Source organism: Chinchilla lanigera, unplaced genomic scaffold (genome assembly GCF_000276665.1).
Source record: "Chinchilla lanigera isolate Chin_1 unplaced genomic scaffold, ChiLan1.0 scaffold00015, whole genome shotgun sequence".
NCBI lineage: Eukaryota > Metazoa > Chordata > Mammalia > Rodentia > Chinchillidae > Chinchilla > Chinchilla lanigera.
In genome coordinates, this window is record NW_004955416.1 from 7,204,152 (window position 1) to 7,219,941 (window position 15,790).

General features: G+C 59.1%; 2 protein-coding genes across 5 annotated transcripts in view; one reads left to right on the top strand and one right to left on the bottom strand.

The window, feature by feature from the left end:
• The window catches only part of Pak6 (p21 protein (Cdc42/Rac)-activated kinase 6), a 21,122-nt gene extending 13,568 nt beyond the window's left edge, over nucleotides 1-7,554 (top strand). The window contains exons 4-9 of the mRNA XM_013512644.1: nucleotides 3,248-3,745; nucleotides 3,882-4,015; nucleotides 4,298-4,424; nucleotides 4,515-4,640; nucleotides 5,020-5,154; nucleotides 6,000-7,554. Coding sequence (XP_013368098.1) covers nucleotides 3,248-3,745; nucleotides 3,882-4,015; nucleotides 4,298-4,424; nucleotides 4,515-4,640; nucleotides 5,020-5,154; nucleotides 6,000-6,167 — 1,188 coding nt within the window. The 3' untranslated portion in view covers nucleotides 6,168-7,554. The remainder of the gene's footprint in view (nucleotides 1-3,247; nucleotides 3,746-3,881; nucleotides 4,016-4,297; nucleotides 4,425-4,514; nucleotides 4,641-5,019; nucleotides 5,155-5,999) is intronic.
• A 707-nt stretch (nucleotides 7,555-8,261) lies between these two features.
• Nucleotides 8,262-12,375, bottom strand: Ankrd63 (ankyrin repeat domain 63). Of its 4 annotated transcripts, none has more exons than XM_005381227.2 (2): nucleotides 10,083-12,375; nucleotides 8,262-8,755 (listed from the first exon to the last, which is right to left on the bottom strand). In XM_005381227.2, exon 1 carries the CDS (start codon nucleotides 12,357-12,359, stop codon nucleotides 11,199-11,201), a length of 1,161 nt encoding a protein of 386 aa, XP_005381284.1. In that variant the 5' UTR covers nucleotides 12,360-12,375; the 3' UTR covers nucleotides 8,262-8,755; nucleotides 10,083-11,198. The 4 variants fall into 4 exon arrangements, with proteins under 4 accessions (XP_005381284.1, XP_005381282.1, XP_013368052.1 ...); XM_005381225.2 differs by having other exon boundaries at nucleotides 8,262-9,630; XM_013512598.1 differs by having other exon boundaries at nucleotides 8,262-9,630; nucleotides 9,915-12,375.
• Nucleotides 12,376-15,790: the final 3,415 nt, after the last annotated feature.

Below are 15,790 nucleotides of genomic sequence, written 5' to 3' on the forward strand. Positions count from 1 at the left end.
CCCTCTCCCCTCTCCCTCCTCCTCCCTCTCCCGCTTCTCCCCCCCCCTCTCGCTCCCTCTCCTGGTTGACAACCACTGCTTTAAGCAAATTCCAACACAGCTGAGAAGCCTCAGGCTTCCCTACAACTCCAGGACCCCCAGACCAGGCCAGTAGCGCTCTGGGCCAGACACACCCTGAGAGCTGGCTCTGGATGCTCGTTGCAGCTCCCACACAGCAGCCACGCTCCAGTGCCCTGGGCCTTGAGGCCGCTGAGGCCTGTATGTCAGGTGTGGCTCTGGGAGGTCCAAGCATAGGCCCCAAGGCTCCCATTCTAAGGTCTGACAGTGCAGCTGAAGAACTAAGGGACAGGTAGACCAAAGATGGTTTGGAGCAGGGGTGGTGAAAGTGGTTCCACTTAGAAGGGGAAGGCAAACATTAGTTAAGCACTTACTGTGTTCCATTGTGTTCTAGTATATGCCGGAGATACACAGCACCAACAGGCCCACAGCATAGGAGTTGTAGAGACTTCTCGGTCCTAATACCTAAGGGATTATGAAAACCCACGGGGTTATGGGACTAAATGAGATCACGCATTTAAGGCAGTCAAGGTGGTAAGCCCTCAAGGAATGGCTTTATTATTTTTTTTTAAACTGTTTTGACCTAGCCTCTGCCTTCAGAACCCTTCGGGTACAGCCCCCGCCCCTCCGCCAGCCCCTAGCTGGAGAGGCACGAGTGAAAGAGGAAAACAAGGCATCACAGCAACTCAGCACACAGCTCCTCTTGTGACCTCCTTTCCACAAGGTCTCAGTCATGCTAGTACCTGACTCAGTCCATAGCCTGTAACAGTTAAATCCTTCCATCGCAGCATGTCCTTTCCCTTTCTTGCCGTGGTTTAATGAATTTCACTGCGTCTTTGCCTGTGATTACACTCAGTGAAACCTTCCTCCTTTTAGAAACAGGCAGCAAGGCCCACCAAGGGATGCTTGGGACCAGAGCCCACCCTGCCCCGTGTCCCAAACCACAGTGGCACTGGGCTCCTGTCTGCACCGCCCACCCCTGGCCCCAGGACTCTGGCTCTGCCTCTGGGCTAAGTCCATATGTGCAGCAGCGTCACCACAGGGGCCTTGACAGAGGGTGTAGGAGGGGAACCCCCATCTTAGCCGCCCCCCTTCACCACCCAAGCCGACACATCCACAGAGCAGGATGGGTCTGTACAGGAGTCCTGGAGACCAGAGGTGAAGGAAGGAAGTCACCCTAAGCTTGCATTAGGAGCTTCCGGGTGAAGAGAAGGCAAGGGACCATTACAGTGGCCTCCAGAGGGGCTTTAGGTGGCTCCCAGCTCCATCCCTCACCCACAGATCATGCTAGGACAGCATGTTTCTTGAGTTAAGTCCACATCTTGCAGGCCAGCAGGCACCTCCTCAGTCCTGATCCTTTTATAGGTGATCGAGTGATGAAGTGAGCCTTCCCCACCTTCCTCCCACTCCTGCCTGGTGTCGTCCTGTCAAACCCCTACCCCAGGACATGGCGTCCCGGCCTTGGCAGTGGCTTGCTGCCTCCATCCTTCCCCCACCTCCCTGCCCCTCCATCCCAGCCCTCCTAGAAGTTCCCCAAGGCCACGGAATTAGAGTCCATTCCTCCTAAGCTTCTCAAAGTGAGGGGGATGGGCCACTTACATCCAAAGCTGGGGACCTTGTGAAAACATAGAATCTCTAGGGACCTTCTGGGTCACTCTCTGAGGCCCAGAAATCTGTGGTTCATCTAGGGCCCTAGATCACTGCAGACAGTCCCCTTATCTATGGAGGAGATGCCTCAGACACTTATCGTAGGGCAGAGTGGATCAGTCCTGAAGCTTTGACCAGAGGTCCCGTTCGTCCGTCGCAGTGGAGAGAGAGCAAGACAGGGGCATGGGGGAATCCACTTACTGTTCCAGTACTCTTACTGGGGATAAAGAAGCCCAGACAGTCCTGGGAGGCTTTCTAGCTTCTTCCCTGCAAGTGGGCACAGCCTGCCAGGGGCCAGTGTCCACTTTGTGGGCAGGGAGGTTTGTGGCCCTCTGCTGGCAGCACCCCCACCCCACTGCATACCTGCTTAACCCCACCCCAGCCCCAAGGCCAGGAACAGGACATCAGAGCAGCAAGAAAAGCCCTGGCCAGTCGTAGTAGAGACTCAGACCTAGATTTGGGGACCCCAGGCAAGCGGCCCAGGCCACGGTAACAGGAGATTCCCTGCAAGTCATTTCAGCTCAGAGATCAAGCCCAGCAGCCACAGGCATGTGACAGCTGCCAGCGTGCTGAATTTAGAGAAGTTCCACGTAGGCCTCTCTACAGTTCCTGAAGTGTCCCTCACCTGGCACCCTTTAAAATTCCGTGATCCCTGAGAGGGTCTTCCTGTACTTCTCCAGCACGTTGGGGAAAAGTGCAGGATGGGTCCTTTGCCTACCTCAGGGCAGGAGGGTATAGGCCAAAAAAGGATCCCAGGGGTGGGCCTGAGCAGGGCGTCCTGGGGGACCAGCCTGCCCTGGCTCCACCTTCCCTCCAGCCACCCTTCCACAGGCTGTAAGGACCGGCACTCCACCTTCTCACCCTCAGCCAGGAGTTTCCTGCCTGGAGGACCAGAGGGGCTGCTCTGCAGAGTTCTTAGGATACCTCCCCACCTCTAGCCTGATAATTTGGGTTTGGTTGGACCTACCCTCCTGATCCCATTCTGTGGCATCAGATCCCAGCCCAGAGGGTTCTCACACGAGAACCCTGCATGGTGATGGAGCTCTGCGGTCCTCTGCTAGGGTCAGAATCCCACAGCACTGACACAAACACACAGACTGCCCACCACAGGCACAAGAAAGGCTATCTGACCCCAGCTGTGGTATCCCTGCCCAGGGCCACTTCTGCCCACGTGGGGAGCCCCACCACACAGAGGGAGGACTCTGCCTCGCAGTGTGCTCCCTGGGGCCGGGCTGCCATTTGCCCAGGAAGAATGCCCAGATTGAGGACACCCCAGGGACTCGGCTGCCGGCCTTCCCAGGAGGAGCAGAGGGGATGTGAGAAGCTGTTGAGCCTGCTGCATGACAGTCTATCTCCCCAGCAGGGCTGTGGTTGGGCTTCAGCTTCCTTAGAAAATCTCTGCCCATAGTCCCTCCCCGGTTTGATCTGAAACCCTGCCTGATGCTGCCAGCGTCCGGATGGCACAGTGGCCACCCCCTTCCTCAGGGGCTGCCGCAGACCTCCCACAGCCACCGCCCTCCTGTTGCCTTCCTTGTCTTTGCAGCCCAGCTCGGCTTTCCGACCACCACAGAAGGACTCTCCGCCCAGCCTGGTGGCCAAGGCCCAGTCCTTGCCCTCAGACCAGCCCCCGGGGACCTTCAGTCCTCTGACTGCCTCGGACACCAGCAGCCCCCCAAAGTCCTTCCGCACAGCCCCAGCTGCTGGCCCGCTTCCGGGCCGGTCTTCCCCAGCAGGCTCCCCCCGTACCCGGCATGCCCAGATCAGCACCAGCAACCTGTACCTGCCCCAGGATCCCGCAGTGGCCAAGGGTGCCCTGGCTGGTGAGGACACGGGCATTGTGACACACGAGCAGTTCAAGGCTGCACTCAGGATGGTGGTGGACCAGGGTGACCCCCGGCTACTGCTGGACAGCTATGTGAAGATCGGAGAGGGCTCCACGGGCATCGTGTGCCTGGCCCGGGAGAAGCACTCGGGCCGCCAGGTGGCCGTCAAGATGATGGACCTCAGGAAGCAGCAGCGCAGGGAGCTGCTCTTTAATGAGGTGGGAGACGGGGCAGACAGGGGTGGGTGTGCCTGGGAGGGTGGTGAGCAACAGCTAGGCTGGACATCCATGAGCAGCACTGGCAGGGTGACCATGCCCAGGGTGCTGTGTCCCTCACTCGTGCCTCTCGCCCTAGGTGGTGATCATGCGGGACTACCAGCACCTCAATGTGGTGGAGATGTACAAGAGTTACCTGGTGGGCGAGGAGCTGTGGGTGCTGATGGAGTTTCTGCAGGGCGGGGCCCTCACAGACATCATCTCCCAAGTCAGGTGGGCAGCTAGGAAGCCTGGGCCCTGCAGGAAGCTGCCTCCCCACAGCCTTGGCCAGGGAATCAGGCAGCGTTTGGCTGAGAAGACTTGGGGGTAGCTGAGGCTAGGGGTCTCAGGGAAGTGGGGAAAAGAAGAGCAATCCCGGGCTTCGACCTGACTGCACTGCTAAACACACTGCCTGGGTGTCGTGGGGCCCTGTGCCATGGACCCCTCCACCCTGCCCAGCCGCCCTGCTGAAGCTCACCTTCTCTTCCCCTGGGTGGCCCTGCCTTCCCTGTCCAGGCTGAATGAGGAGCAGATCGCCACTGTGTGCGAGGCTGTGCTGCAGGCCCTGGCTTACCTGCACGGCCAGGGTGTCATCCACCGGGACATCAAGAGTGACTCCATCCTGCTGACCCTGGATGGGAGGGTAGGCCCGCTGTCCTTCCCACCGCGCCCCTCCGCTTCCCCAGCCTCCTTCCCTTTCCAGGTCCTCCACCTCCTTCCTTTCCAATCCCAGGTGAAGCTCTCGGACTTTGGATTCTGTGCTCAGATCAGCAAAGATGTGCCCAAAAGGAAGTCGCTGGTGGGAACCCCCTACTGGATGGCTCCTGAAGTGATCTCCAGGTCTCTGTATGCCACCGAGGTAACCAGTCCCTCCACCCCTCACTTGTCCCAAGTAGCTCTCCTGCTACGGCCCTCAGCAGGCTCCACCACAAATGACCCTGGTTCTCCAGTTCTCCCTTGGGATCACCCCTCTCTCAGATGGGGCTGCTCTCACCTACACATTGTTGCCAAGTGTGGGTCCCCCTGCAAGGTCAAAGGGCACAGGCTTCCCGGGCAGGATGGTCTTACATGGCCGCTAACTCGTGTGCCCACAGCTTTGGCCACTGCAGAACATAGTGACCTCAGGGCAGCTGGCCAAGGAGGAAGGAGACAGGTCCCCAAGGAGAGCTGGGACCAGCACACTGCCACCCAGGGCTAGACTCGGTGCAGACGCAGTCAGGGACATTCTCTTTCTGCAGGTGGACATCTGGTCTCTGGGCATCATGGTGATTGAGATGGTGGATGGGGAGCCCCCCTACTTCAGTGACTCTCCCGTGCAAGCCATGAAGAGGCTCCGGGACAGCCCCCCACCCAAGCTGAAAAACTCTCACAAGGTGGGTAGTGCAGAGTTTGTGACCGCACAGACCCCGTTTCTCCTGAGGGTCCAGGATGAGAGCCTGGACTCCCAGCCAGACCTGGCTTCTCCCCTCCGAAAGGAGAGGCTCTGGGCCCATCTTTCTGCACACAAACTCTGCCCAGAGTGGAGCCACGTTCACCCAAACTCCCCTGCAGCTGCAGAGCTAGGGTCACTTCTCAGCAGGCGCTTGACAGGCTACCGGGGCTGCCCCTGAGTGGGGACAGCAAGGACACCAGGGATCTCTGCTGTCCTGGGGAGGAACTCGAAGCCTGATTGGGCACAGACCTCTCCAGCACAAGTAGAGACACAGCTTTGCCTTTAAAATTAGAGAGAAAGAGGGAGAGAGGGACAAAGAGGGAGAGGAGGAGGAGGGAGGAGAGAGGGAAGAGGGGAAGGATTGAGATTTAACCCTTTCCTGCCAACCCCACTCTAAACCGTGCTGGCAGGTCAGCACAAGACTGCTAAACAGCACTGCCATCTGCTGGCCAGTGCGTGGAACATCCCAGAGGGTTGAAACCCAGTCTCTTAAGTGGAAAGAGATCTGCGGCCAGACAGCTGGCTAGGAAGACCAACAGAAAACCCGCCAAAAATTGGGTACCCTGAGCCCCAATACTGGAAGCTGCTAGTACAAGTGAGGCGGCCACTGTTCTTGGGCTGATACACCCTGTCTTACCTACCTGATAATCCAACAAGTACCGTAAGCCTGGGAAGAACCAGAAGAAACAAACCAGAGAAGTCAAGACTTTCAGTTATACGGCTACACAGTAAGGTCCCCAGAGGGACTGCAGACCATGGCTTCCTCTTGCTGCTCTGTCTCCACAGGTCTCTCCAGTGCTGCGAGACTTCCTGGAACGGATGCTGGTGCGGGAGCCCCAGGAGAGAGCCACGGCCCAGGAGCTCCTGGATCACCCCTTCCTGCTGCAGATGGGGCTGCCCGAGTGCCTGGTGCCCCTGATTCAGCTGTACCGCAAGCAGACCTCCACCTGCTGAGCCCACCCTCAAAGTGCGCCTGCCACCTGTGCCCACAGGCAGGGGACACTGGGTAGCCAGCCCGCTGGCAGGGCCTGCCTGCCTCATTCTCTCAGTATTCTCTCCAAAGATTGAATGTGAAGTCCCAGCCCGCCCCTCCCGCCCCTCTGCCCATTGGGCCAGGCTGGACCTGCCCCCTTGGCCTCTCTCCCTCCGCGGAGTCCCTACTTCCTTTGGGATGATCGAGACCCCTTCTGCAGGATGACCCCTTGTTATTTGCACAGGGATATTTCTAAGAAACCTGGAGACCAGCGCTCCTGGCCTCTGTGGCCAGCACAGCAGAACAGGCTGCTGTGGAATTTTTAAAGGTAGTAGTAGTACACTAGCGTCCTGGGCCTTCCCGGAGGGCCAGCCGCCCATCTCCACATGAACACTTGCTGTTCTCAGCTCCATCCTTAAACCTTGGCATCTCAGAGGGCCCCGGGAAGGCTTCTGTTACCCGAATCCTCTTTCCTCCCTCGGCCTGACTTCCTGCAGACATTCCCCTTCCTCCACACCTGCTCCTGTCCCCTTGAACTACCCGCCCTCCCACACACAGCGGTGGGTGGCCTGCTCTTTGGCTGTGGGAGAGGCGGTGGGGGGGGGGCGTTTTCTGAGTGAAAGAAGGGGATTAGTGGTAAAAGTGGCCTCACTTTACGGTATGGAGTGCACATGAGTAAGGGGAGGAAGGTCACCCCAATGGGCTGGGTCCCTTTGGTTACCCATAGCCAAATCCAGAGGGGCTGCCCCATCCTCTCGCCCACCCAAGTCCACTCTGAAGGACCTGCTTTTTCGGCCTGGCTCCTCACCACTCAAGCCCCATGTTTCTCCCTAACCAGCAAAGGAGTCTGTGTGGAGTCTGACACTTGTTGGGTACTCATGAGGCTTCTGAGGTTCTCCCATACTGTGCAGTCTGAGAGCCAGAGACAGGAGACAAGGGAATAAACTTTGCTTCACCTGTCACCTTCATCTTTTAACCAGGTCATCAGAGGCCTGTCCTTCTCTTCAGAGTCCCTGGCTGGGGCAGAAGGCCACCGCCTGGGGTTCCATCACACTAAAGGAGTGGATCCCATTTGTGCCAACCTGCTGTCCCAGCTGCCTCTGCAGACACCTGCCACCTTGTCCTCCCTCCCTGCCTTACAGGCTGTTGTGGGACAGGGAAAGCCAGGGAAGTAACAGGTGTCTGGATCCAATCCAGATCATATTTTTAGATTCCTCTGTCCCCTTGTGGCCTGCTTTAGGGCAAAGAAATTGCAAGGACTTTTTTTTTAAAGGTCAGAGTTTTAAAAACAAAAGCATCTTCCCTAGAAACTTTTGTGAATTGTTTGCACTTGTGCCTGTTTTAAATTAAACTGAGTGTTCAAACCTCTGTGCTTCCTGGTGTCTCTGGGAATTGGACCGTGTTGGACTGGGTGGCCTGGGGTGGGTCTCTGAATAGCCCAGCATGGAGTCGCTGGAGTCCTCAGAACACCCAACTTCCCTGTTGACGTGTGGGCCTGAAATGAGGGCAGAGAAGGAGGGAAACAGGAAGTGAAAGGCCCTTGAGACTGAAGCAGATGAGAGACAGGGCTCCCTCCTGGAGGGAGAAGGGCCCCTCAGGAAAGTGTTAGGGGGTGGCCTGGGCTGCTCTGCATCAGCCTCGCCCCGTCTGCTGCTCATGCTCTAGACCCTAGGCTGCCGGCGAGAAAGCAGTCTTTCATCATTTCTCAGAACTGAATAAGATAGTGCAACACTGGGACAGAGAAATGTCTGGAAACCAAGCAATATGGGGTGGGAAGTGGAGAAAGCTGCCTTCTACTCTGACCTGAACTCTAGTCCTCCCTTCCTGAGACCTACACCCAGCCCAGGGTTCACAGTCACCTTTCAACAAGGAGTAAAGGACCGTGCAGACCTTCCCCTGGTTGCCTACATCACTGCCCCAGTGAGCAGTGCTGGTCCTGCAGCCCCACCCGCTTCAGGAGCAGGGATGGGGTCCACAAGGACTGGCAGCTTGTACAGCAAGCAAGACCATCCTGCCATCCCTCCGAAGGGAGCCTCGAGGCGGGACAGGACAGGAAGGCAGAGATGGGCCGGTTCTCACAATGGAATAATACTGGGTTTATTAGCTACTCCCTAGTCCGTATCCCACACAGTATCACCCGAAGGGTGTACATACGTCCTGCAGCCTCCCACACCAACAAGTGCTGAGCTTCAGTGGCCTGGGTGATTCTTCACAAAGTCGAAAGCAACAAGAGTAGGAAGAGCAAATTGCTTAGCAAAGTCTCTTCTGTGCTGGGGAGCCCCAGAGCAGACCCCAGCCTCGGCGCCCTAGGCTGACAATGAGAGGAAGTTCCAGGGGGCAAAGTGTGGTGGACTGTGTTCTGCAGTGAGCTGGGCCCATAACAAAGGTGTCTGTAAATACAGCAAGGCAGTCAGACACGCAGCTCGATTCAGACAGGAGAGAGCCCAAGTTTTTTTTTTAGAAACATCACTTTCAACCAACCACTCAGCTCTAGGCCACTCCACAGAGCTGTTTCTCCCACAGAGAGAGCCTGAGGTGATGTTCACCGGAAAGCCACATGTCCATGGCCCTGGAAAGAAGACAGAGCCTCTGATACAGTGTGTGACCCAGACCTCGGGCTGTTTTAAGCCAAAATACTTATATTCGAACACCATTAACAACGGCATCAAGCACAGTGGAAGGGGAGTAAATGAGCAAGCAGAGAGCAGAAGGAGGCAGTTTGCATTTGGAGCATCATTACCCCCACCCTAGGCATGACTCTCCATCAGGGTTTGCAGGCGCTCTCCGATTAGTCATCCACCATCCAGACCCGGGACAGAGGACAGCATTTGTTTGGGGCAACGGAGGAAAGGGCAAAACACCTCAGAGAAGAAAATAGCTATTGTAAGAAAACTGCGTGTAATCGGCAGGTTCCAGTGTTGAGAAAGGGAAAGACTGGAAGCTACAGCTTTTTCAGAAGACATCACGAGCTCTCGGGACAGGGAGCCTTAACGAGGGGATCAAGTGGGGTTTCTTAGTGAAGGCTCTGGGCTCCTGCTACCCCCAGTGAGCGTTTGTTGTTGCTGTTCGTGTTTTTGGTTCGCTGTCCCACACTTCTCTGCTGCGAAGTGACTTCAAGTATCCGGATTTAGTGTTCTACAGGACGGAGAGGATCCCATGGGAAATGCACACGGAGGGAGAAGTACACATTAGTGATCCCCCAAAATCCAGAAGACTGGGCCGGGGAGCAGCGAGGAGATCGCTAACCACCAGGGGGCACCGGGGATCACGTCCAGGGTGCGGCCGCGCGGGCCGCCCAGGCACCGCGGGTGTAGGGCCCGACCCGGGAGGTGCCGTGCGGCCTGCGCGAGCCCCGCTCCGGCGCTCACCCCAGCCCTAACTTCTCAGCAGGGCCGTTCGCGCTGTGGGCGGCTCCCACGAAGTTATCGGTGAGAACCTTTCGTTCTGCAGACAAATACATCGACGACGTCGCAGGCGGGCGAGGGGGCTGCACGCTGCACGCTCAGGGTTCCCGAAGCGCCCCCGCCTGCAGCCACCCCGCCGGCCGGGCGCACGGACACCCGTGCCAGCGCTTCCGCGGGGTCCTAGCGCACGCGACCTGTCACCTCCCCTACGCCCTCCCCCTCGCTAGGCGGGAACAGAGTGGGAGGGCGGGGGCGGGAGGAGGAGACAAAGGACGCGGCTAGCAAAGGCCTTTAACTACCTCTCCGCAGGTCCCTCTGACTCACTACTCTGCCCAGCAATAAAATGAAAGCTGGAAGCTGGGCGAGGCCTGCGTCCCACGCAGCGGGGCAGAGGCAGGGGTCCTTGGTCTCGAACTCTAGCATCCGCCCGGCCTTCTATTAACAGCCCAGCAAGGAGTAGGGGACGCCGAACTGGCCCCTTTCAGCTTTTACCGAAGTCGGATGTAATTTAAATCGAGACCTGCAGCTCGTGTGGGCTCCCGACTCCCGCGCGCCGCCGGTTAACGTCGCAAACACTTCAGTCAATTATCCCCCTCGCGGAGCTTCTATTTAAAGAGATATTGTCAGGTTCTTAAGCCACGTATCAGACCCGCTGCTTTTAGCTTCACATACAAAGCCTCAAAACACGAATTCTTTGCGGGTTGGAAGAAATGCAATTAAGTAAAAAGCCTTCGCAACCGTTCCACCCTACCCGAGCACCCACGTGCGGATCGGGGGAGCTAGGAGGCGGTGGGAGGCGGGGAAGTGCTAAGTCTTTTCCATTTCGAGCCTCTGGGAAGGGAGTGCGTGGAATTAAGGCTGGGCCGGCAGGAAGTGAGGCGTTGACCCACCAAGATGGACTTCAAATGCATCGGAGCTGAGAAGCAGGCTGGCCGGCCAGGGGTCTGGGGGAGACATGACCCTACACTGTCAGTGAAGTTGAATCCTGGGGCAAGAGGCAGAGGAAACGTGTTACCCAGGAGCTGGTGCAAAGGACAACTGGTGGCCAACACCAGAAACTCTGCCACCCCCAAAATGCTTTGTCTTGAAGCGGGAGTTTCTACCCTGGAAAAATTTAACCACCAGATTCCTTCCTCATCAGCCCTCCCGTCTAGAGAGGTGCTGAAATTTCCCCTCCGAACAATGAGCAAGAGGGAGACTTTGGCGGTTGGTTGCATCAGTATCATTATCGCCAGCGAGGCCGGGCCTTGGAAAAGTCAGCCCTTCTGCTGCCAGGGTGCTGGGAACTCAGCGAGGGGAAGGGGCCGACAGTAGACTCCCATAACCTAGAAAGGCGAGCCTCCTGTGCACCTTCCTGGCTGAACGTGGAAGCCTCGCTCCTCGCCTTTCAGGCACAGGAAAGGCAGGTCCTACGGAGGGTGAGGGATCTAGACCCGCAATAGCAAAGCGCATAGAGGAGGTGGGACCCCTTTTTTACTTCTGGTGGAGGACTGGTGGAGGTCTCGCTTTGACAGTGGGGACAGGTTCTGAGAGGGCTGGGGGCAGGCTGCGAGAAAGTGAGGACCTGGAAGTGAGGGACGGGAAGGAGCAGGGCTCGGCCCTTGCTGCTTACCGCTGGGCTTGCAGCACTGCAGCCTCGGTGCCCGCCTGCCAGGGCTTAGGCCCAGGAACCGAGAGGGGCAGTGCGTTGGCCTCTAACTCCGGGCCGCTCTCTGGTCCCGAACCCTCCCCGACCAGGCTGGGGATGTCTGGAGCTGTGGAACGTCGGCGCAAACCCAGGCGGCCAGAGCCAGGTCCGCCCTCCGGGTGGGGACTAAGGCCGATGGGGACTTGCACTAAAGTTGGGGGCGCTCCCTCCAGCACCTCCTGCGAACGCCACCGCCCAGTCCCCGCAGACTGGGGTGAGTTTGGTCGGGCCATTAGGACTCCTGCCCGTAGGCGCGCCGCCTCCTCCTCGGTCATGGCTCCCAGCGCTAGGCTCATGCTGCGGCCCAACTCCGGCCGCTCGCCACCTGGTGCCCGATGCCGGCCCGAGCTTTTGCCCGCTGGGGCGGCCTCACCGCTGTGACCATGGCCGTGACCGTGGCCGCCTGCCGCTCGCGCAAAGCGTGCCAGGAGAGGCCGCGGCAGGCGGCGTGGGCTGGGTCGTCGACGCTCCGGGCTCGGGGCGGGGGCCGGGCGGCCTGGCGGGCTGTCGGAGTTGGAGCCCCGGGCAGCCGCGGCGGCTGCGGCCCTACCCCAGGGCCCGGTGAGCGCCTGCACGCAGGTCCCGTGGCCGCGCGCTGCAGCCAGCTGCAAAGCCGTGAGGCCCGCGCGGTTGGTACGGTCCAGGCGCAGGCCCAGGCGGCGGAAGGAGCGCACCAGGAACTCGAGCACCGCTCCGTGGCCGCACGCCGCTGCCCACATCACGGGGCTGTTGCCCGCTGAGTCGGTGGCCTCGGGATCGCCGCTGTACTGCACCAGGAGCTGCACGGCGTCCAGGTGGCCTCGCTCGCAAGCCAGGCTGAGAGCCGTGCGGCCGCGCTCGTCCCGCAGGTTCACAGCTGCTCCCTGCTCCAGCAGCAGCCGCACAAAGCGGGAGCGCATAGCGGGGTCCGGCAGCCCCACGGCCACCATGAGCGGCGTGCGGCCCTGCTCCGCGCGGCAGTCGATGATGCTGCGGTCCAGCGCGTCCAGCACGAAGCGGGCCAAGTGCACTTTGCCCGCTTGCATGGCCTCCAGGAAGGTGCGGGTACCCGCTCGGGGACACAGGTCCTTGGGCTTGAGCATGGCTTCCGCCGCCGCGCCCGGGTGGCCCGGCAGCTCCGCAGGGGGGCGCCCTGGCTCCCTCGCCCGGGTACCGCTACCTCTGCGCGTGGGCTCCTGCGGCCGAGGGTCCCTAGGTCGCTGCTCCGGTCGCGCAGCAGCTCTGGTCCCGCGCCTGTCTCGGGATGCACTCCTGGCGTCCCGCTGCTCCTCCGGGAGCCTCCCGCCTAGAGGTGTGGGCTGCTCGCTACTCCAGGCTCCGCTCCCGGCCCGCCACGAGACGACGGGAGCCCCAGCGCGGCCCCCTCCTGAGTCTCCGGACGTTTCCCCAGGTCCAGCGCCCCTCCGTCTCTGGGGCTTGGAGCCGTGCCACTCACCCGCACCCGGGGCAGCCCCTGCTCCCTGCTGAGACGGTGACACCCGCCGCGCGCGCCAGCCTCCAGCCCTTGGCGGGGCGCGCCACTCCTCAAGCTGCAGGCGCCGTTCCTCCGCCTCCTTCCCTCCTGCGGGGGCCGGGCCCCGCCGGGGCGCTTGTTTCCTACTTGGGGGGCTCAGCGGCGCGGGAGCTGCGGGCCACCCGTATACTTGCCTTTATAGCCTCAGGGGTCTCCATGGCAATGGCTGCCCGGGAAGCAGTCTGAGCGGTCAGGGCAGAGACCTGCGGGGCGGAGGAGACCGACCCTGACCCCCACCCCTCCGTGGGCCACGAAGTTGGGGAGCGGCTCCTCCTCCGCGCTCCCCTGGGAATGCGGCGGCGGTTGGGCGGGGGCGGGGGCTGCTCCCCTGGGGGCCACATGCACCCGGCCGGGCCAATCCCGAAGTCGCAGTCTTCACTCCCCGCCCTCCGCCCCCACTTGAGCCCCGGCTCTTGGCTGCTTAGAAACTGGCGGGACCGCGGGCTCGTCGGGGAAAACCTAGAGCTGCCTCCCGCTGTCCAAGGTGAAAGGAAATGGGACCCTACGACGGCAGACCTGGGCCAGGGGCGAGCTAGAGGCGGGGGGTCGGGGGGATAGCGAAAAGCAGCTGAGTAATTTGAGGAGTAGGCACACGTGGTGTGGGGAGGGGCTCGGTATGGCTGGGAGCTGCCGCCCGAAGTGCCGCGCGTCACGCAGTCACACACAGTTGTGCCTCCCGCACACGCTCACTGCGAGCGGGGAGGGCGTGCGCTCTCCAATCTCAGACGTCTCCAACACTGACAGCACGCCCGCGGGCCGCTCCCGGCGGCGGCTGTGGAGCAGGCGGGGCCAGACGCCAAGGCCGCAGCCAGGGCGGGCGCCTTAGGACCTAAGACCACTGGTAGCGCGCTGGGACTCGCGGCACAGCCCCCCAACTCCTTCAGGACAGGCCACTACTCTGGAAAGAGCGAAGGATGCAAGCAAGAATTACCCAAAGAGCTGGACTCTCTTGCCTCCAAATCATCTCCAGGCCACAGGGCTCTGGCCTTGACCCTAACTGACCCCTGAATTGAAGAGAGCAGGAGATCCATTTTTCCACTAGATGCATCTCATCTTCTCAACCTGCTGGCTGCATGGCCCTGGAAAGGGGGCATACTCGGCCTTGGGTGAGGGGAGTTAGGACTCCTCAGGGCCGAGGGAGGTGGAGAAGGGGCAAGTAAGGTTTGAATGGATATTTTTGAAGAAGTGAACCAGGCATCAGGTCTTGGCCATGGGAAGTACAGAGATGTAGCTGGCTTCTGGATGTCAGAGGCCTCGCCTTTAAACCAGGACAAGCCTGGGACCTAAGAAGGGCAGCTGATCACCCTAGGTTTGAATACATCTGCTATGTACAAAACTAGGAGGGAAAGAGATGGGGCAGTGGGGAGGGGAAGGCTCTGGGGTCTCCTGAAGATAGGGCAGAGTTAGCCCTTTAAAGATAAGCGCAATCAGGCTGCTGAGAAGTGAGGAAGGCATTCCAGATGTGGTGTAAGCAGGAAGCAAAGCCTCCCCAAACAGGAAAGTCTCCTGTAGAGGACAGTGTGGAGGTCTGCTTACTGTGTCTCATAAGAGACAAGAAATTCAGAGAATGAAAGTGTCCTCGGCTTGGGAACAGCAAAAACAACATGGTTTGCTACAGACTCCTGGGGAAGTGTCTAGGGTTTGGAGATCCACCCCCAGCCTCCACGGATGGCCATCTTTGATTGGGAGTGGTGGGCTGTAGAGGGGTCTCTCCTCTCTGACATGGGAGCACCTGAGGTAAACCAACAGTGGGAAGCTCCTTTTTGCTCTGCGATTTTCTCTTCATGATGTCTAGAAAGGGCAGAGTAAGTGACAGCAAAGTCCCAGCGTAGAGGCACGTGCTCACAGTGTGGCCCCAAGCCTGCACATTCTTATCTGAAAGAGAAGCTGATAATACCAGCCTTGCCTATTGCACTGGCAGGATCAGGGAAAGCACTGCAGGATGACTTAGAGCATGACCCTCAAAGCTCTCTCCTACTCCAGGCCTGGGGCAAAACTCTACTCCCAATGTGGGCAAGAATGCTCTTCTCCTTTTCTCAGCAGAAGAAAGGCTTTTCCCTTTAGAATTCAATTTCTCTGTGTGTGTTTATGTGTGTGTGTGTGTGTGTGTGTGTGTGTGTGTGTGTGTGTGGGTGTGTGGTGCTGGGGACTGAACTCCAGAGTCTTGCAGCTGCTAGGCAAGCACCCTATCAGTGAGCTACATCCACAGACCTTTTTTTAAATTTTGAGATAGGGTCTCACTAGGTTGCCCAGGCTGGCCTCAAATGTATGATTTTCTTGCTTCAGCCTCCTGAGTAGCTGGGATTACAGTGTGTGCCACCACACCCAGCTTCAATTTACCTTTTTTTTTTTTTTTAGTACAAGAGAGATATTTCCCCTCCTTCTCCTTTGAGGTCAGGGGTAGGAGTACTCCTAGAGTCTGTGGCAGGCCAGGCTGTGCACCCTCCAGGTGGAGAAAGAAGCAGCAGGAACCCAGAGTCGGACTGCCTAGTTCTAAACAGCCCCTCCTCCCATCCTGGAGCCAACTCAGCTTCATTTACGCCCCTGTTCCCTGTGGTGATGGAGACAGTTCCAAGAAAGAGCAGAGTCTAGGGCAGGTTCCCTTTGGAAGAACAGCTGATTCTGTTTGTCCCGGCTGGCGCAGCCAACCCTGCCAGGTTTGCGGTGGGTAGGGTGGTGGCAGGGCCAGGTCTCAGGCCCTGGAGCCTTTGCTCTGACTCTCTCCCCTAAGGGCTCACTATGTTCTGAACAAAAAAGAAATAGCAAAGCTGAAAAAAACTGAGACTTGACTGCAGAGCACAGAGGCACCAACAGCCAGAATTAGAAGCTGTCGCTCCTGAGCTGAAGGCTGACAGGAGAAGGAGCCGAGGCAGGCAGGGGGCAGGCGCTCCATACTCCCCCTCCCCTCCCACCTGCCCAGCCTCTCCCCGGCAGGCCCCAGGCGGGCAAAGGGCTTCCTGCCAGAGGCGCCTCAGTCTGCAAGTCTGTCACTCTGTCTGC